The sequence below is a fragment of the Moschus berezovskii genome, chromosome 23, assembly GCF_049115385.1.
Source record: "Moschus berezovskii isolate FMDL1 chromosome 23, NW_MosBer_1.0, whole genome shotgun sequence".
NCBI lineage: Eukaryota > Metazoa > Chordata > Mammalia > Artiodactyla > Moschidae > Moschus > Moschus berezovskii.
The window spans coordinates 51,857,840-51,877,854 of record NC_142482.1 but is presented as its reverse complement, the minus strand read 5'-3'; the positions used below and the strand labels follow the sequence as shown (position 1 = coordinate 51,877,854).

Genomic DNA, 20,015 nt, shown 5'->3' with positions numbered 1-20,015 from the left:
CTATTTTGATGAGCAGGTGGAGATTTCCAGGAACTGGGCCACTGCCAACTCTTTGATCCTTGATGGGCCGCTTTGGAACTGTCGTGGTGCCTGTGGGTGTGTCGTTGCTTGCTGATGTGTTACGGTGAGCATACACTGAGGCTCGAGTTCTAGCGGAAGTCTGCTCGTCCTCAGTCTGGTTCTAATCAGTTCATGTGGATGGGTTCCAGCATGCTCCCATCCGTGGTTGTTCGGCAGCTAATTGTGACTTTGGTGTTCTCGCAGGAGACGATGAGCACACGTTCATTTACTCCACCGTCGCCGTGGAGTGCTAAGTCCAATCAGTGACTGAACAACAATGACTGTTTATGTTGTGTCCTTGGTCTGTGTCATTCTTTTAAAGGTCGTGCCCTGCCCGCTTCACTCTTGTTTCAAAACCATTTTGCTAAGTGAAAAAGCCAGACACAAAAAGCCCTGTATATGATTCTATTTACGTGAAATGTTGAGACAAGGGAAACCTGTAGAGACAAGTGGATTAGTTGAGAATGAGGGCTAAAGGGTGTGGAGTTTTCTCTTGGGGGTTGATGAAATGTTCTAGAATTGATTGTGGTGACGGTTGCACAACTCTGAATATCCTAAAACCCACTAAATTGTGCACTTTAAATAAATGTAGTGTGTGTGACTAGATCTCAGTAAGGCTGTTCCTGAGAAAAAATGAAGGCGGTTTGAAACTAATAAAGGCCCTGATAGAACATGCCAGTCTTTGATCCTGGCACCTTTGGGTGGTCCTGCGTCCATGCTGAAGAGACATCTCTACCCTGGAGATGATTTCCTCCATGGTCAGATCATCTGGATTGGAAAATGACTTCATATTCTACTGCTGTTGAAGTTAGACTAGTTTCTGGCTGTTTTTCTTTTCTGTACTATGGCCGTGTGTGGATTTTGATTGGCGAGGAGATGGTTTCAGAGATAAAATAGTTCTGGCTCATACTTGAGTCTTCTCTTTTTGGCATCATTTATTCTAATGGATTATGTCTGTTTCATCTTCTCCCCCTCTTCTCTGGAGGAAGTTTGGGGAGAGTGAGTTTCCAGGAGCGCACTGTGAATCAGAACCGTGGCTTTCATTACCAAGGGCATCATTCCACTTACTACCCCACTGCCACCGAAGTTAAAGCTCATTAAAAAGGGAACGCATGACCAACCCAGTGGCACTGAGAGAAACGTACCAGTCTCCAGTTCCACCTGCCAAACTTTAACAGAAATGATAGGAAAGATTAAAAAGATAGCAGAGCTGAGTGGGAGGGAAAGAACCTGTGGACTTGGGTCTCCGGTCAGACTGTCATGGGGAGTGAAGGTGGGAGTCAGTATGTACCACATTACCAGTGGGTTTACACTCAGTCTGTGGGGTGTAGCTACACTGTTGTGATTTGTGGTTTGGGGGGAGCAACAAAGGATAGTAAGATGTGCTGCTCAGTTCAGTTCAGTTCAGTCGTGTCCGACTCTCTGCGACCCCATGAATCACAGCACGCCAGGCCTCCCTGTCCATCACCAACTCCCAGAGTTCACCCAGACTCACTAGCAGTTTATAGTTGATCGGTGTGAGTTAAAATATTGAATTTACAAATTTTAAATTTATAAAAATAAATACATCATAGAAGATGAGATGCTAACTCTGGGCACAGTCCCATGGGCTGGTTTTAATGAGGCCTAAACTACTAAAACTCACAGAGTGGAGTTTGAGAGCAGCAGAGGGATGGGTTGGAGGCACCGGTGCTGAGGAAGGTTGGGGGAGATGGTATCACGGAGGAGGAGGTGGCGGCATCAGATGTAAACACGTCCCAACACAGACAGGAAGGATCCTTTCAGTTTCGTTCATTCTTGTGCTTTGGGACATTTTATCTTTTTTATTGGAGACATTAAGACTTGTATGTCATTTTTCTTTTCTTTCTTTTTGAATATTTAGTTATTTGGAGAAGGCAATGGCAACCCAGTCCAGTACTCTTGCCTGGAAAATCCCATGGACGGAGGAGCCTGGTAGGCTGCAGTCCATGGGGTCGCTAAGAGTCGGACATGACTGAGCAACTTCCCTTCCCTTTATTTGGCTGCACTGGATCTTAGTTGCAGCATGTGGGATCTAGTTCCCCTGACCAGGGATTGAACTTGGACCTCCTGCACCGGGAGAGCACAATTTGCATGTTGTGATAATGCTGTATTGGGAGTAAAAATGGAAACAGGAAGGAGTTTTATCAGGGAGGTTTTAGACATCCTTCCCTCTCTCTTCCCCACCCCCAGCTCAGTGGGACGCTCAGGGTAACGGCCACGGCTTTGGCATGAGGAACCCAAGCAAACTGGCCACCCTGGTTCTCCTTGCCTCTCCTCTGCTCCAAGAGGAGAATTTGCACCAGCCACTCTATGGTTCTGCGTTCCACGTGGTATTGTTGTTCAGTTGCCAAGTTGTGTCCGACTCTTTGCAACCCCATGGACTGCAGCACGCCAGCATTCCCTGTCCCTCACCGTCTCCCAGAGTTTACCCTGGATATCATGTCCATTGAATCGATGATGCTGTCCAACTATTTCATCCTCTGCCATCCCCTTCTCCTTCTGCCTTCAGTCTTTCCCAGCATCAGGGTCTTTTCCAAGACTGGCTCTTCGCATCAGGTGGCCAAAGTATTGAAGCTTCAGCATTAGTCCTTCCAATGAGTATTCAAGGTTGATTTCCTTTAAGATTGACTGGTTTGATGGCCACGTGGAAAGCTTGAGGAAATTAAACAAAAGCCACGGATGAGATTGTGTGGCCAAGGTGCAGGGCTCAGTTTAGTGTTTATATGCAGTTTAGTGTTGGAAAAGACAACGGTCACTTTAGATAACTGACCGTGAGAATCTCCTTTGCCTCTGCTGCTGCAGGTTTCTTGAGCCGGTCCGCTGTGTGTGTGATCAGGGTGACCCTCAGAGGGGCACGGTGCTGTGTCCAGAACTGGAGGGTGGATGGAGGCAGGGTCTGACCTCTGAACGCCACTGACCTTTCCTGTCTTAATGCCTTTTGGTTTATTCTGTGCAGCATGTAGCCGTGAGCTCGGGCAGTGGGAAGAATGATCTGGAAAAGATGAGCAGCATCCTGGAAGCTGTGCCGCAGGTTAAGTTTATTTGCCTGGATGTGGCCAATGGGTACTCGGAGCATTTTGTGGAGTTTGTGAAGCTGGTCCGGTCCAGATTTCCAGAACACACCATCATGGTAAGTGTGATGGGATGACCCTCTAGATGGGGAAGCAGAGAAGAGATACATGGTGTGTTGGGAGACCTGTGTTCTCTTTGGAGCTTTTGGTGCCTTCTTTCTAGAAGAATAGTTGAGAATCAGTGGGAAAAGGACAGGCAGCAGCTGCGAAGATCTGAAAACTGGCTCTGCTATAAAAAATAAAATCCTGATCAACGCCATAGGGTGTTGGCTCCTTGTCTCTGCTGAATATCATCAATCATTTTGTACCATTTGAGACCTTTAAACCAAGGTGTATGTCACTGCTTAACAGAGTCTATTTTAAAAAATAAACACAACACAGTTGGCTTTCTCTTTATCATATTTGTTATCGCTGCCCCACTCTCCTTGCTAGTAGAAAAGTCTGCTGTGAGGGTTGAAATCCACAATATGAACATTTCACAATAGTCAGCTATTTGCAAATCAGTTGGTGTATTGTTTTATCTAGGATCTTTATCTTAGAACTTTCCTACCTTTTGAGGGGGTTATTTTTATTAATTTTTAACACCTTTACTGGTCAGAATGTGTATCTGTTATCATTGGGAAACATTTATAGAAAAATGAACTAGAAGCTTTAGGGTTAAATTTGGGCTTCTTTAAAATCTATATTGTAATTATGTATCTTTATTGGTCTTAATTAACATGGTGATTATTGATTGATCACTAGATAATTTACCTAACTCTCTTTTTATAAGTTTTTTTGAACCCAGTTCTTTTCTTTTTTTAAATTTATTTTATTGTATAGTTGATTTACAATGTTGTGTTAATTTCTGCTGTACAGTAAAGTACTTTAGTTACACATATGTGCATATATACATTTTTTCCATAGTCCTTCCTGTTATGGTATATCACAAGATGTTGAATATAGTTCCCTGCGCTATACAGTGGGAGCTTGTTGTTTATCCACTCTGTACATAATAGTTTGCATCTGCTAATCCCAAACCCCCCAACCATCCATCCTTCCCCCAGCCTCTCTTCTACCCTGACAAGCACAAGTCTGTTCTCTATGTCTTCTTTTTACAAATTTTTAATGTATCTTCACATTTCATCATTTTAAGGAAGTTGGGAGACAGGAATTAGTATTTCTGTTGACAAAGATAAATCACATGTGAAGGATTTCCAAAACACTTTAAAAATATGTTTTTATTGATTTTTGGGTGTGCTGGATCTTCGTTGCTGCTTGAACTTTTCTGTAGTTGCAGCCAGTGGGAGCTACTCTCCAGTTGCGTTGCATGAGCTTCTTACTGTGCTGGTTTCTTTTCTTGGGGAGCACGGGCTCTAGGGAACGTGGGCTCAGTAGTTGCAGCTCCGGGGCTCTAGCGCACAGGCTCAGCAGTTGTGGCGCTCGGGCTTAGTTGCTCTGTAGTGTGTGGGTCTTCCTGGACCAGGAATTGAACCCTTGTCTCCTGTATTGGCAGGAGGATTCTTTACCACTGAGCCACGAGGGCAGCCCCCCCAAATTTTTGAGATAAGTATTTTTATGCTTTCCAATCAAGTGAGAAGAAAGCATCAAGTATTGTCCCAAAGTCAACCCAGCTGTACCGTGTTTGAAGTTGGGGGGGAAACAGTAAGATTCATTTCACCCCCATAATAGTGCTCCCAGCATTGTTGTGTTTTGATAAAGAAACACCATTTATTGAGTTCCTCTCATGTTTCTCAGAAGGTAGAGAATTAACCTGCAATGCAGGAGACTGACGTTTGATCCTTGGGTTGGGAACGTCCCCTGGAGGAGGGCATGACAACCCACTCTAGTATTCTTGCCTGGAGAATCCCACGGGCAGAGAAGCCTGGCACACTATGGTCCACGGGGTCTCAAAGAGTCAGACACGACTAAGTGACTGACACTTTCACTCCCACGTTTCAGGACTTCCTTCTGTTCTTTTTCTTTACAACATCTCTGTAAGGAGTAGGAACTGTTGTCCCAAGTTTATTGCAGATGAGAAATCCTTATTCCTGACCCTTCGGCTTTGGGATTTTCACAAGGTCACACCCTTGTGAGTGTGGCACCCCTTGTGGAGTGGCAGAGCTGGGGTTTGAGGTCAGGGCGGTCAGAATTCAGAGTCCAGGCTCTGCCCCTGGAGACCTGTAAACATGCCCCATCCTTGTTAACTTTAGTGATGAAGCTCCCTCCTTCCACTGGGCCATACACGTGACCAGTTTCCTGTTTCTCAGTCCTGAGCTGGGCAGCTTCCTCAGGCTCCTGTCATGACCCAGCAAGGCATATGTGTCTAGTCCTGAGGCCCCAGCTGGCTCTTCTGCCCCGAGTCATCTGTGGAAACGGAGGAATGAGAAAGCTGGCCTCCCAGGAGGGCGGAAGCCCCCTCCCCTCAGCTGGGACCTGGGAGCCCTGCAAACATCTGGTGTTAAACACAAACTCTGCGCAGTGATGACTGGGATGGTTGGAAGAACAGGACAGATATTTAAGCAGGGGGAGTCCTTTGTTGATTCCTTCTGGTGAGTACTTCTGTGTTGCTGTTGACGTTTCCTCTGAAGTAGTGGGATCTAGATCTTTCCAGATCATTCCAGTTCACCTCCAGTAGTTAGGGACCAGAAATTACACTTATTGAATGAAGCAACCTAGTGGCTCTACATTTTTTGTCTTGGATAATTGATGTATTCAGTTGTGAAATATGACATGCATACAAACAAGTGCATAAAGCACAGGTGTTTAATAAATGGTCATAAAAGCAGGGGCCCTTCAGCGTACCTGTCTTCCGCAGCCCCTCCTCCCACCTCGGACAAAAGCCCCACCCTTCCTGGTGCTCTTTTCCATCCTCGAGTGTCCCTGGTTTTGCCATCTACCAGTGCATTCCTAAAGGGCACCACTTAATTCGCCTATTTTTGAACCTCATATAAATGGTGATTCTACTGCATATCTTCTGGGTCTTCTTTGCCTCTGTGGTCTATTGCGATGGCCCACATTGTTTCGTGGAAGCTGTGGGGTCATATCCTGTTCCTGGGGTGAATCTTAATCCTGTTTCCCAGATGCCTCCCTTGCCCTTGACCCCCTGCTCTGCTTCGATGCTGGTTGTACCAACATTAACATCGCTGAGGGTCCCTGATGTCGGTGTGGCCACATGAGCAACATGGTTCAGCTAAACTACCCTGGGGACCTCACTTACCTTCTGAAGCTCATTCTTCTCCCTTGTGAAAAGCTGGTCGAGATAAAAATGGTTGGAGCATCATCATGGGGATCAGATGCGCTGATGGTAAGGGTGCAGTAGTCACCCAGTGGCAAGTGGGCAAGTACCATTGAGGGCACGTGCTCTGGGAACTGAACCAGAGGCGGAAGGCTGATGGAGAAGAGAAATGGGGGTGGGATGCGGGGGTGTATATTAGTTTTAAGAAGAAGCAGAAAACATGAACCACGTTTTGAAACGAGGATAGTGAGAGCAGAAATGCCCCAGCGCCCCAGAGCTTCCAGTGCACTCTGCGCACGGTTGCCGGTGAGTTTTAGCTCAGAGCTGGCTGTCCCCAGGGCTGAGCGGGCTGCCTGTTGTGGAGCCTGGCTTCCAGCTCCAGGGAGAGGACCAGGGGAGATGGGCGGTGCAGGAAGGAGGGGGCTGGCAGGGCAGGGAAAGGGCGCCAGGCCTAGTGCAGTGCCTGGGGGCTGCTGGGGTGGGGGTGAGGCGGGGAGGGAGATATTCACACTGAGTTCCCAGGCCCCCTGGGCACCCAGGAGTGCTGAGCCACGGAGGCCCCGCCTGCTCTGTGCCTCTACCCCGGGGAGGCGGGTGGGTGGGTGGGGGGTGCAGGGGTGATGCTTTCCAGTGTTCCTCTGCAGCGCCTGCCTTCTGCCCAGGGGGCGTGCTCCCAGTGTTGGGATTGGCCTCCCCCGTGATGAGCAGAAGGCTCTAGCCTTTCTCCCCCGGCTGCTTTACCTACACTGACCCCTCAGATTCACATGGAAACCTCCAGTACTCTTAACACCCTCGGTCTCTAGGAAGATAATTTTTCTCATGGCGTTTGGAGGCATTGTGAGGACACATTTGTTCACTGACGGGGAACTGAAAGGTACATAACTCAGGGGATGCTGAGTGCTGTCCAGATGGTTGCTCTGCAGTGAATGGAATGGCAGCTCAGAAGCGTCTTGGCAGAGCCCCAGTTCCAGGCTTGCTGCTCCCATTGCCCAGCACATCTTGGATTCACGCGGACCCTTTGCTTCTTACCTTTCACCTAAGGAAAGCACCGCTGCAGGTCAGGAGGGAGGAAGCGGGAATGTTTAGAGAACGTCACTGGCAGAAAAGGGTCTTGTGAAGGTGCTGCGTGTTAGAGCGTGACAAGTCCTCTGGGCCTCTGCCTGGTGGCTTTCCAAGAGGAATGGGAATGGTGTGTTCTTGGGTGGATTCCAGGGGCTGTGGAAAGAGGCACTAACGAGGACCAGGCTTGTCTTTTATGATAACTCGTGCTCGAGTAAGGCTAAGAGCACCTACTTTAGTTGGTGGGAAGCTTCAGCCTAGAGGGGTCAAGAAACTTTTTGATGTTCACGCAGCCAGTGAGAGGTGGCACTGAGCTAGATGGTGTGTCCCCAGGGTCTGGAATCCTCCTTTCCAGGTCCCCCTCCCATTACACCATGCTGCAGCCAGACCTGCTACCAGCTCAGGCTCCTTGTGACAGAGAGGTTCCTATGTTGGGTCTCGTGTGTGTGCTCAGTTGTGTCCGACCCTATGGACTGTAGCCCCCCAGGCTCCTCTGTCCGTTCAGTTTTCCAGGCAAGAATACTGGAGTGGGTTGCCATTTCCTCCTTCAGGGGCTCTTCCCAACCTAGGGATCAAACCCTTGGTGTCCCGTGTCTCCTGCGTTGAAAGGCGGATTCTTGACTACCGGAGCCACCTGTGAAACCCAGGTTGGGTCTGGGAAGTGCTTTTGTGCTGTGGCTCTTTCTGATCTGGCCCTGAGGACACAGGCTTGTGACACCTAATCTGTTCAGAGGAGACTAGCTCTGCTCCCCTGGGGCATGTCAAGTCAGCCACTGTTGGCAGACCCCTGGGAAGCTGTGGGCACGTCCTTGGCCTTTCCGTGTGTGGCCAGTGCTTCAGGCACCTGTCTGGATCCTTTCTCCAGCATTTCATGGTCAGACAAGGTTCTGAGTCACACGAAGGCCCTTGCCTGCTCTATGCCTTTTCCTGGGGAGGCGGAGTGGGTGGGGGCGGGTGATGCTCTTCAGTGTTCCTCGAAGGTGGCGGCTGTGGGCATCCGAATTTACCTCCCTGAGGTGCAGACACCCTCTCAGGCCAAGTTAGCCTAGGTTTTCTGGTTCATCCTCTCTCTGGAACTGGTGTAAACTGCAATTGCCACAGAAGCTAGGAAGGCCTCTGAGATTCAGCTGATGTTGTGTCTTTGAGAGTCACGCAGTAAATTTGGTTGCTTGTGTTTTTGATGTGAAAGGTGGTTATTGCCTTGGTGGCATCTCCTACTCTCTGGAATGCCCAGGTAAATAGAGGGATATCCTCGGATGCATGGAGGAAGACTCTGGCATTAATGTTGCAGCACTTTCTGTTAGGAATTGGCCCTCAGGCCAGATTCAGTCTGCTGCTGTTGGCTTGTTCAGTTGCTCAGTCCTGTCCGACTCTTTGCGACCCCATGGACTGCAGCACGCCAGGCTTCCCTGTCCTTTGCTGTCTCTCAGAGTTTGCTCAAACTCATGTTCATCGAGTTGGTGATGTCATCCAACCATCTCATCCTCTGTCATCACCTTCTCCTCCTGCCCTCAGCCTTTCCCAGCATCAGGGTCTTTTCCAATGAGTCAGCTGTTTGCATCAGGTGGTCAAAGTATTGAAGCATCAGCATCAGTCCTTCCGATGAATATTCAGGGTTGATTTCCTTTAGAATTGACTTGTCTGATCTCCTTGGAGTCCAAGGAACTCTCAAGAGTCTTCAGCACCACAGTTCAAAAGCATCATTTCTTCTGCACGCAGTCTTCTTTATGGTCCAGCTCTCACATCTGTACATGACTACTGGGAAAACCATAGCTTTGACTATATGAACCTTTGTAGGCAAAGTGACGTCTCTGCTTTTTAATATGCTGTCTAGGTTTGCCATAGCTTTTCCTCCCAGGAGTGAGCGTGTTTTAATTGCAAGACTGCAGTCACCATCTGCAGTGATTTTGGAGCCCAAGAAAATAAAGTCTGTCACTATTTCCATTGTTTCCCCATCTATTTGCCATGAAGTGATAGGACCAGATGTCATGATCTTTGTTTTTGGAATGTTGAGTTTTTTAAGCCAGCTTTTTTACTCTCCTCTTTCACTTTCATCAAGAGGCTCTATAGTTCTTCTTCACTTTCTGCCATAGGGTGGTGTCATCTGCATATCTGAGGTTATTGATATTTCTCCCAGCAATCTTGATTCCAGCTTATGCTTTATCCAGCCCAGCATTTCGCATGATGTACTCTGCATGTGAGTTAAATAAGCAGGGTGACAACATATAGCCTTGACGTACTCCTTCCCCAATTTGGAACCAGTCTGTTGTTCCATGTCTGGTTCTAACTACTGCTTCTTGACCTGCATGCAGGTTTCACAGGAGACAGGTAAGGTGGTCTGGTATTCCCATCTCTTTTAAGAATTTTCCACAGTTTGTTGTGATCCACACAAAGGCTTTAGCATGGTCGATGAAGCAGAAGTAGAAGTAGATCTTGAATTCTCTTGCTTTTTATGTAATCCGGTGGATGTTGGCAATTTGATCTCTGTTTCCTCTCCCTTTTTTAAATCCAGCTTGTACATCGGGAAGTTCTCAATTCACATACTGTTGAAACCTAACTTAAAGGATTTTAAGCATTACCTTACCAGCATGTGAGATGAGTGTAACTGTGCAGTAGTTTGAACATTTATTGGCATTGCCCTTCTTTGGGATTAGAATGAAAACTGACCTTTTCCAGTCCTGTGGCCACTGCTGAGTTTTCCACAGTTGCTTATTCTACAGAAAGGATTTTTCTTGGCAAAAGACTTCCGAAGAGCCAGTAAAAAGTGGGTAGAAAATTTATTGTTTAACGGGTACAAAATTTCAGTTTGGGATGATGAAAAAGTTCTGGAGATGGATATTGGTGAAGTTCCTTTGTAAACCTTCCAGTGACAAGGACAGGTGGGTCTGATCAGCCCTGCTTTATAATAAGCAGGATAAATGGAGACTCGGAGTGGATATGATTTTCTCAAAATTACCCAGTGAGCGTGAGGGCCTTCAGTCAGCCCCAGCTTTCTGAAGTTATCTTGCCATAGATGTCTGGGTCCAAAGGAGAACTGGAAGAATTGGGGCTGGTTTTTGCCCAGAGGACTTTTTATTTATTTTTAAAAGTTTTAATTAAAAAAAATTTATTTAATCTTTGGCTGTGCTGGGTCTTCGTTGCTGCGCGGGCTTTTCTCTAGTTGTGGCTGGCGGACATCTCCTTGTGGTGGCTTCTCTTGTTGCAGAGCTGAGCTCTAGGGTGATCAGGCTTCAGTACTTGTGGCACAGAGGCTTAGTCACTTCTCGGCCTGTGGGATCTTCCTGGACCAGGTATGGAAGCCACATCTCCTGCGTGGCAGGGGGATTCTTAACCACTGAACCACCAGGGAGGCCCCTAGAAGCCTTTTCTAAATGGTACAGAAGTACGTGAAATGTGCATTTTGTCCCTTTTATGTGTGTCCTTTGGGCCCTCCCACCTGCCCTGGACACAGAGGAGCAGGAGGTGGTGCCCGGACAGTGCTTGGCCTCCCTGGGGAGAGGGGGCGCCTAACAGAAACCTCCACCTGTCTGCTCTGGGACCCAGCTAGGGTCTGCAGCTTCTATTTGTCCTGGCTGCCCCGGTCATGACGGAGCCGGACATGCTGCCACCTTCTGAGCCTCTGGTATCCACTCCCCACAGGAGCTGTTTCTGACCAAGATAAGCCGACTGCTCGCTAATCACCCCCAGCCAACTACCCCCCCACCCCAGCGCATCCCACCCCGAGCCCGCCGGCTGCCTGTGCCGTGGGCTGGGCTTCCCCCAGAACCTGACCACACTCCCGGGGCCTCTCGCATTTCTGAACTTGACTTCTCCTTTCAGCTTTTGTGTTCACCCGTCTTGGTTTCAAACTTGCATAGGTTTTTGTTCCTGCAAGTGGACACTCACCGTCCTCTCCTTGTTATCGGCATCCTTGCTGTGTGGCCCTCGGGCTGGAGGCTTTTCGTCATCACTCTGTGTGTTTCCATGTTCAGTCCTGTTTGTGGTGCCTGCCTCTGGTTCAGGAGCCCCAAAGGCAGCTCAGGGGATGTGGGGACACCTTGAGAAGCCCCTGGGCTATTACAGTGGCATCAGCTCCCTCCACACTTTTAAACTTACCTTGACCTCCCATGGTTATACTTGCTATGTCCATCTGAGGTGATGTGAATTGACTTATTTGGTATAAAGTGAACCCTTTTAAGCTGGTCTGTAGGCAGTACCAGAGTGGAGAGAAAAATCCACAGTGAAAGTGAAACCTTGTAGGGAGCTTCGAGAAGCTTCTTTAGGTGTTTTATTTTTAACTTCTAATTAATTTTTATTTGTAAAATCTATTTTGAATTTTTAGCAGGGCAACCAGGGAGGAAGAACGAGAGCTTGGCGTGCTGTTTCTTGGGTTCCTGTGTGTGTGCTAAGTCACTTCAGCTGTGTCTGACTCTTTGTGACCCTGTGTACTGTATCTGCCAGGATCTCTCTGTCCATGGGATTCTCCAGGGAAGAGTACTGCAGTAGGTTGCCATGCCCTCTTCCAGGGCAATCTTCCCGACCCAGGGATCAAATCCATGTCTTCTGCAGCTGCTGAACTGCAGACAGATTCTTTACCGCTGAGCCACCAGGGAAGCCCTTCTTGGGTTCCTACTAAGTTCTTTTCCAGCTTCAGAGTTGTATGCTTCAGTTCAGTTCAGTTCAGTCGCTCAGTCACGTCCGACTCTCCGCGACCCCATGAATCACAGCGCGCCAGGCCTCCCTGTCTGTCACCAACTCCCGGAGTTCACTCAAACCCATGTCCACAGAGTCGGTGATGCCATCCAGCCATCTCATTCTCTGTCATCCCCTTCTCCTCCCGCCCCCAACCTTTCCCAGCATCAGAGTCTTTTCCAGTGAGTCAACTCGTCGCATGAGGTGGCCAAAGTATTGCAGTTTCAGCTTTAGCATCAGTCCTTCCAATGAACAGAAAAAAAAAAACCCTAAGAAAACAGAAACTATAACTTTAAATTATAAAAGTAATGCAGTTTCTACTGTCAAATCCAAGAAATTGTAAGGAATTATTGATAGAAGTCAGAATATTCCCTCATAAGGACATGTTTCATCAGCATTTTGGTTATATACCCCATTCTTCATCTATACATACATTTGTTTAACAAAACTAAGATCTTACTATTTCCTTCTGTTTCTCCTAACAGTATACTGAAAGCATTTAAGCATTTTCCCATGGCATCAAACCAATCTTATAAACATCACATGGGTTGGCTAGAGATTGTTGGACCATTCCCATTTGGGGGAATATATTTGCAGTTTTGCACTGTTAACAATAATACATGTTTGTAGTTAAATCTTTGACCTCATCCATAATTATTGCCTTGAGAGAAAATCCTGGAAGTTATTGGATCAAAGGATATACATACTTTTCATTTCTGTATATGGGCAAATTATTTTCTGGGAAAACTTGTACTGGAGTAGGTATTCCACTGGCAGAGAATGAGTGTCTGTTTTCAGCATTTATTTTTTATAATCACTGACAATTTGTTAAGTGAAAAGTGGTACCTTGCTGATATCTTCATTGAAATTTGATTGCTGGTGAAGGTTAAACACTTTCCCTGTGTTTATTGGCCACTTTTATTTCTCTCATTAGGTCATGTCCTTTGGAAGTTATTCTGTGCAGTGCTTGCATTTTTCTTGTAGATTTGGGAAAGCTCTTAGAATGTTAGTCTTCTTTGTAATTGTAAATCTTTTTCTCCACCAGGTTGTTTATTGGTTTTGTTGATTATATGTATGAATGTGTGTTTATACAGGCTTTTAACTTTCATGTAGACAGATCTGTCTTTATGTTTTTTCACTTGTATGTATATTACAAGTATTCAAAGTTTTCCTCTAAATCTGGGAGGAGACAACTTTTAATTTATCTGAAGCTTATTTTGGTGCAGGGTATGAGTGATAATCCATATCTGTTTCCAAAAGATCCCTTTCCCCCGAAATTTGAATATTTCTGTTTATTGAAATGTTGCTCCTTTCCTCTGTGCTGTGAAATGCCGTCTTTATCATGTACTGTCATCCCATATGTTCCTATCCTTTCTCTGGGTTAGCATTTTCCATTGGCAAATGCTGCTGGGATTAAAGTAACTTCGAGCCATCCTCATTACCCCTTTTGAAGATCCTTTTATACAAAGTTAAAAGTCACGTTGTCTAGGTGGAGAAAGAAAAATTCCCCTTGGAATCAATTCAGTGAAAAGACACTTGGGGCTTCAATGCCAAAAAAACAAGTTGTATGAGTTAGGGATGCACTGCCCAAAATAAGACTTTGCACAGTTGTGAAAATTCAGACAGGCATCCTGCCAAGTATTCTATGTACCAACTGAAGAATCCACAGGCCAGTGAGTTGTAATAAAAAGGGCTATTTTTATGTTCCCAGGCTCCTGCAGTGAAAGAACCTGCACTGTTTTCAAACCAGATGCATCCTTCTGGTTTTTAGTTTCTACCACTTCCTGGCTTATGGGTTTATTCTTAGGACCGCAGTTTCATGTTGTTCTGAAAGTGAAGTATGTTCCAGTCCCCAAGGTGCCTAGGGTTCATCTGCCTATTCATATCTCAGTGGGAACCACTGACCCTAGGATGGGTTTAGTCCAGTCCAGTCGTTCAGTCATGTCCGAGTCTTTGCGACCCCGTGGACTGCAGCATGCCAGGCTTCCCTGTCCATCACCAACTCCTGGAGCCTGCTCAAACTCAATGTCCATCAAATTGGTGATGCCATCCAAGCATCTCATCCTCTGTCGTCCCCTTCTCCTCCTGCCTTCAATCTTTCCCAGCATCAGGGTCTTTTCCAATGAGTCAGTTCTTCACATGAGGTGGCCAAAGTATTGGAGTTCCAGCTTTAGCATCAGTCCTTCCAATGAACACCCAGGACTGATTTCCTTTAGGATGGGATACCCAGGTATTTTCCCAACTGTGAGGTGACCAGTAGTTCCCGAATTCTGGGTTCTATTGGTTCCATAGAAGTTCTTCAGGGGTTTTACAAACTGTGAACCACAATTAACATTTTAATCAGCTGAGAGAGTGTTTCATTGTGCGTATTTTATATATTTGGGTTCCCTGTAAGCGTTTGTCTTGCCTGACCTAGAAAGTCTTAAGGTCTCTTGGAGTTCTAAAGGCATGTAGTTCTGTAAATTCCTCATGCTGTCAGCGCACCCAGAAGTAGCCTGGGGTGTCCAATTCTGTGTTCCTGGTGGGCTGCAGTCCATGGGGTCGCGAAGGGTCGGACACGACTGAAGCGACTCAGCAGCAGCAGGGTTGTTTCCAAATTGGCTGGCATACTGAGTGCAGCACTTTAATGGCAGCATCTTTTAGGATTTAAAGTAGCTCAGCTGGAATTCCATCACCTCCACTTGCTTGGTTGGTGGCGATGCTTCCTAAGGCCCAGTTGACATCACCCTCTAGGACGTCTGGCTCTCGGTGAGTGATCACATCATCATAGTTAATTGAGAAGAAAGGAAACCTGGAGAAAACCCTAAGCCACCATTTGGCTAAAAGTTGGTTCACGGATTGGTCCCTTGTCTTCTCCCATTTTTAGCTTTTGTCCCCTTGGCTGCCTGATGGTCTCAGAACCGGCTCCTCCTTGTGTTCAGGTGTGGGGCTCCTCCATCACTCACCTTTGTTCCTCCTGGAGCAGTTCATGATCATGAGCTATATTCTTTCTATCCCAGGCAGGGAACGTGGTGACGGGAGAGATGGTAGAAGAGCTTATTCTTTCTGGAGCAGATATCATCAAAGTGGGAGTTGGACCAGGTAAGACTTGCTGGGAGCACAGCAGAGGGTGTGTTGTTGGGGAGGATTGGGGTCTAGCGCTTGGGGGGACCAGAGATGCCCAGAAGGGACCTCAGGAATGATCCAGTCACAGGTTTAAAGCACATTTCTTTTGGAAGTATTGTTGAGCTTCTGATCAGAAGAGGCTCCTGATTAGAAATATCACTGAACTGCTTTCTGATGCCTCTGGGAATTTCTGAATGAACTTGAATGTGGTTCGATTCAAGTAAGGTCTTGGTTTCAGAAGATTCCTGTGGAAGAAAAGAATGAGAGCTCATGATACCATTCACCTTGAAGAGGAAGGTGAGAGATGAAGAGCCCACAGGGACAGTTAATGGATGTGAATGACTCCAGTTTGTGTGAATGTTTGCGGGACCCCCAAACACTGCAAATAAGCATGCAGCTGAGGCCACATTTGAACTTGACTCATGGGCCAGGCAATTATCACCTTTGACTCTTCAGCTGATACATATCCATCTCAGATTTTGCTGCATCCTCCCAGGCCTTCGCTCCCAGGACCACCAGTGGCATTCTGAGTAGAAGAATAAGGTGGCACCTTTCTGCCCTCTTCTGGGTAGATCTATTTCTCTCAGGGCCACTTGATGCTGACCTTCCCTATTGGCCAGACAGGTGCATGAGCTTCCATATTTTTAATTTCTTCATATTAAAAATTCCTCCTTGCACATCCATGATTAACCAAACACTAAAATGGGAGAGAAGGAAAAGAGATATACATTTTTGTTTGGGAATAAAAAACAGTTTTGTTTTGTCTTTTTTTTTTTTTTACAAATACCATGCTCTCAGAAGACACTACCAAAAAAGGAAGCAAACCATAATCTAATATGAGAGGGAGGCAGAAAACATGGTTGTGTTGTGACCTGGCACAGCTGTCAGCCTTGAGGGACCAGGATGGGCAGGAAGAGACTCCTAGGGAAGGAGAGCCCGGTAGGCGTGTAAAAGGCCCTAAGCATTTTCTTTTTTCTTTAAATAATTTTATCTGTTTATTTTTGGCTGTGCTGGGTATTCGTTGCTGTGCCGGCTTTTCTCAGGTTTTGGTAGATGGAGGCTACTCTCTAGTGGTACAGGGGCTTCGCATTGTGCTGGCTTTTGTTCCGGAGCACAGGCTCCAGGCACGTGGGCCCAGTAGTTAGGGGCTCCCGGGCTCTAGAGCACAGGCTCAGTAGTTGTGTCACATGGGCTCAGTTGCTCCACAGCATGTGGGTTCTTCCTTGACCGGGGATCGAACTTGTGTCTCCTGCCTTGGCAGGTGGATTCTTTACTACTGAGCTCCACCAGGGAAGCCCAGGCCCCGAGCTTTTAACACACAGCGAGGTTCTCAAGGGTGGGCTTTTGATATTGCCACTCACCCAATAGTCTATAATAGTCTGAGCAAGAGGAAAGAGAGCTGTGGTCTTTACTGAGCGTCTGTCATTATTGGAAACTCAGTGCTTAAGGCCTGTTCTTGCTTACAGGGCACTGCCCTCCACTTAGCATAGGCTGTAACAGACCAGGCTTGTGATGGAGTCAAATAGGATAACAGTGTTAGACCAGGAAGACTCTCTCCCTTCAAAGTAGAGCACGCACTGATCACCTGTTTCACCACATAAATGTATTGAGTGTCTCCTAGCTGCCGTTGTGCTGGGGGGGCTGCTGTACAGGGTGTGAGGTGTGTAAACCATTTTCTTGGTCCTCAGCGCTGTTCTCCATGTAATCTTGAGCATCCAGCCGCCCTTGTGTCCTTCCCATATATCCTCTATTATGTACACAGTCTCTTTCCCCCGAAGATTTATTGTCCTTCCGCTGTCAATGTGTGCCTCCCAGGCTGTCTGTTTAGAACAGACGTGACCAAAGGGAGTAAGAAGCTCTCTTTGAGCCTCATGTATTGGAGTCATTTCTGTAAACTGATTGGAGATGATGTTTACATTTCATGAATTCTTGAGCATAAAAACAGTGGACATTGGCCATCTAGATGACAGCATTAAATAAGGTTCATCATGGAACAACTCCTGGGACTTGGGGGAAAAAAGCATTAAAAATGTGTCCCACGGCCCCCGGGGCTGGGAGGAAGTGGGTACCCAGTTTCTCCTTTCAACCTGGGGGTTCATCAGGACCACTCCCCCACCTTGTCCCTCACCTGTGCAGAGCTCTAGCCCACTGCAGCTGAGTCCCTGCCCACCCCTGAGGATCTGGCAGTGGAGTGGGAAAGGAGAAAGGCCGATTCTGAACCAGAACCAGAGGTTGTAAAGCTCCAGCTGTGCCTCGCACAGTGCGTGTCTGGGGCAGGGGTGCCTTGGTCGGGAGGGAAGCTCCATATCCCCCAGGGAGCGAGTGGCCGTGTTGTGAGGATGGACAGAAGGAGACAGCTCCTCCCTGCAACTGGATGTGGGAGAAGGCGGCTCCCCTGGTCCCGGTGTCCCTGCCAGACCCAGACCTCAAAGTATATATAGCCTTGGCTCTCGACCTGTTGGGAGAGGTTTGTGGGCAGCTGGGAAGCCACTGGTGATGGTAGGGAAAAGGAGAGGAGGCAGAGGCTTCGCGCAAGTCTGGTGGGAGTGGAGGAGTTCACACCCAGCTTTTACACCGGCCCGTAGGCGACACCCCCACGCAGGCAGGAGGGCCGGAGTGAGTGAGTGGTGAAGCGGTGGAGACAGGGACATGACTCATTCATTCTTGAGTTCACACATTCTTTCAGTGACTATTTATAGCGGCCTTATTATGCACAAAGCTGTGTTCTCAGCGCTGGATCGACAACAATGAATATCCACGGAGCTTACCCTCCAGCAGAGAAAACAGATCCTCGGTTCTTACACAAATAATGACTTAAATGGCGCTTTTTGAAACGAGCCGCTGTGAGGAACCATGTCCCTGAGGCAGTGACATTGAAGATGAAGCCTGGAAGATGAGAAAGGGTTGGCCAGACCAGGGGGTTGGTGCGGAGGGGAGCGCTCGGGAGACAGAACATCACATACAGGGGATCCCCGAGGTGGGAGGAACGGAAAGGTCAGCGTGGCTGGGGGGTGCTGAGCGGGGCGGGCGGAGGGAAGAGGGGACAGGAGGGTAGACAGTGCAGAGCTTGAGCTGGGTGGCCTCGGAGCAGGCACTGGTCTGCTGGGAGGGAAGGGGAGGCTTGAGTATGGAGACGTGCTGGAGAGGCCCGTCTGATTCGGCCTGGACCTAACTGGGCTAATGCGCTTCAGACAGTGAACCAGGACTGGAGTTGACCATGGGGAGCGCAGAGGTCAGGGGGGATGAAGGCATCGAGGTGGCTGGTTTGAGTTCTGCAGTGGAAGCTCACCTCAGAGGCCGGGCTGGACAGGGTGAGAGATGCACCAGGAGAGGGTGAGGACCAGGAGGCTGGCGTGGATAGAGGCCAGAGCTGGGTCAGGGCCGCTGTGACAATGCCCTGAGCGCCGGCTCCCTTTGCTCAGCGGCTTACTGGAGGCCGGGCAGTCTCTATCCCTCATGCCATTTCGTCTCCATCACAGCCCCAGGAGGTCAATGCTTTCATTTCCACCTTTTAAGTGAGGCACCGAGGCTTAAGGAAGTGAGTCATTTGACAGAAGTTGAAGGTCAAGGAGGCATAAGGCCATGGGAGGTGTCTGAAGGTCCCGTGTGGTTGTGTGGGAAGTGAGGGAAGGTGGGAAGGAGTGGAGTTGGAGGTTGGGAAGTCGGTAAGAGGGAGCTGATGTTATGGAGAGTGATGGTGACCGGTGTAGGGGGGCATGTCCTGGACCTGAGCGGATGAGGGTGATATGGCCCAGAAGGGATGAGTGGCCAGGATGGTGGTTATAACCACCTCCTCTGAGCTGCGGGGGCTGCCCTGCCCCGTGCCCCTCTCCGCCCTGCCCCACGCCCCTCTGCCCCCAGGAAATAGGGGTGTGGCTGCGTGATGGGAGAGAGGCTCATTGTCTTGAGTCCTGTTCAGCCCTAACCATCTCTCTCTCGGGTCCCCCTCCCCGTCCATCCAGGTTCCGTGTGTACCACCCGCACCAAGACGGGGGTGGGCTACCCCCAGCTGAGCGCTGTGATCGAGTGCGCAGACTCGGCCCACGGCCTGAAGGGGCACATCATCTCGGTGAGTGTCCCGGCGGGGCGGGGGGAGGGGACTGGACGGGGGGCGTTTCCGGGAGGCCCTTGCTCCCCAGATGCCCTTCACCTCGTTGGTAACCCTGTGGTCTCGGGAGCCAGCTGGAGACCACGCTCGCAGCGTTTGATGACACTCAACAGAGATACAGGCCCTACTCCCTAGGGACTGTGGAGAAGAGGGTGGTTCCTTGGTCAGTAACTACTCTGTAGTCACTAATAGCTGGAGGTGGTGGGTATCATGATGGGGTACATGGGGAGCTTTGAGAAAATGAGAGGGTCACGTGTTCGCTCAGTGTAACAAAGTGCCCCTTACTGGATGAAGCACAAGCTGGAATCAGGGTTGCTGGGAGAAATATCAATAACCTCAGATAGGCAGATGACACCACTCTTAGGGCAGAAAGTGAAGAACCAAAGAGCCTCTTAATGAAGGTGAAAGAGAAGAGTGAAAAAGTTGGCTTAAAACTCAACATTCAGAAAACAGAGATCTTGGCATCTGGTCCCATCACTTCATGGCAAATAGATGGGGAAACAATGGAAACAGTGACAGACTTTATTTTGGGGGGCTCCAAAATCACTTCAGATGGTGACTGCAGCCATAAATTAAAACTCGCTTGCTCCTTGGAAGAAGAGTTATGACAAATCTAGACAGCATATTAAAAAGCAGAGACTTACTTTGCCAACAAAGGTCCATCTAGTCAAAGCTGTGGTTTTTCCAGTAGTCATGTATGGAT

At 48.2% G+C, this 20,015-nt stretch overlaps 1 protein-coding gene across 5 annotated transcripts in view; it reads left to right on the top strand.

Annotated features, from left to right (window-relative positions):
- GMPR (guanosine monophosphate reductase) overlaps positions 1-20,015 on the top strand; it is a 58,260-nt gene that overhangs the window by 14,500 nt on the left and 23,745 nt on the right. For all 5 annotated transcript variants that reach the window (XM_088831369.1, XM_055406908.2, XM_088831371.1 and 2 more), the window contains 3 exons: positions 3,038-3,211; positions 15,099-15,180; positions 19,167-19,273. In XM_088831369.1, coding sequence (XP_088687495.1) covers positions 3,038-3,211; positions 15,099-15,180; positions 19,167-19,273 — 363 coding nt within the window. The remainder of the gene's footprint in view (positions 1-3,037; positions 3,212-15,098; positions 15,181-19,166; positions 19,274-20,015) is intronic.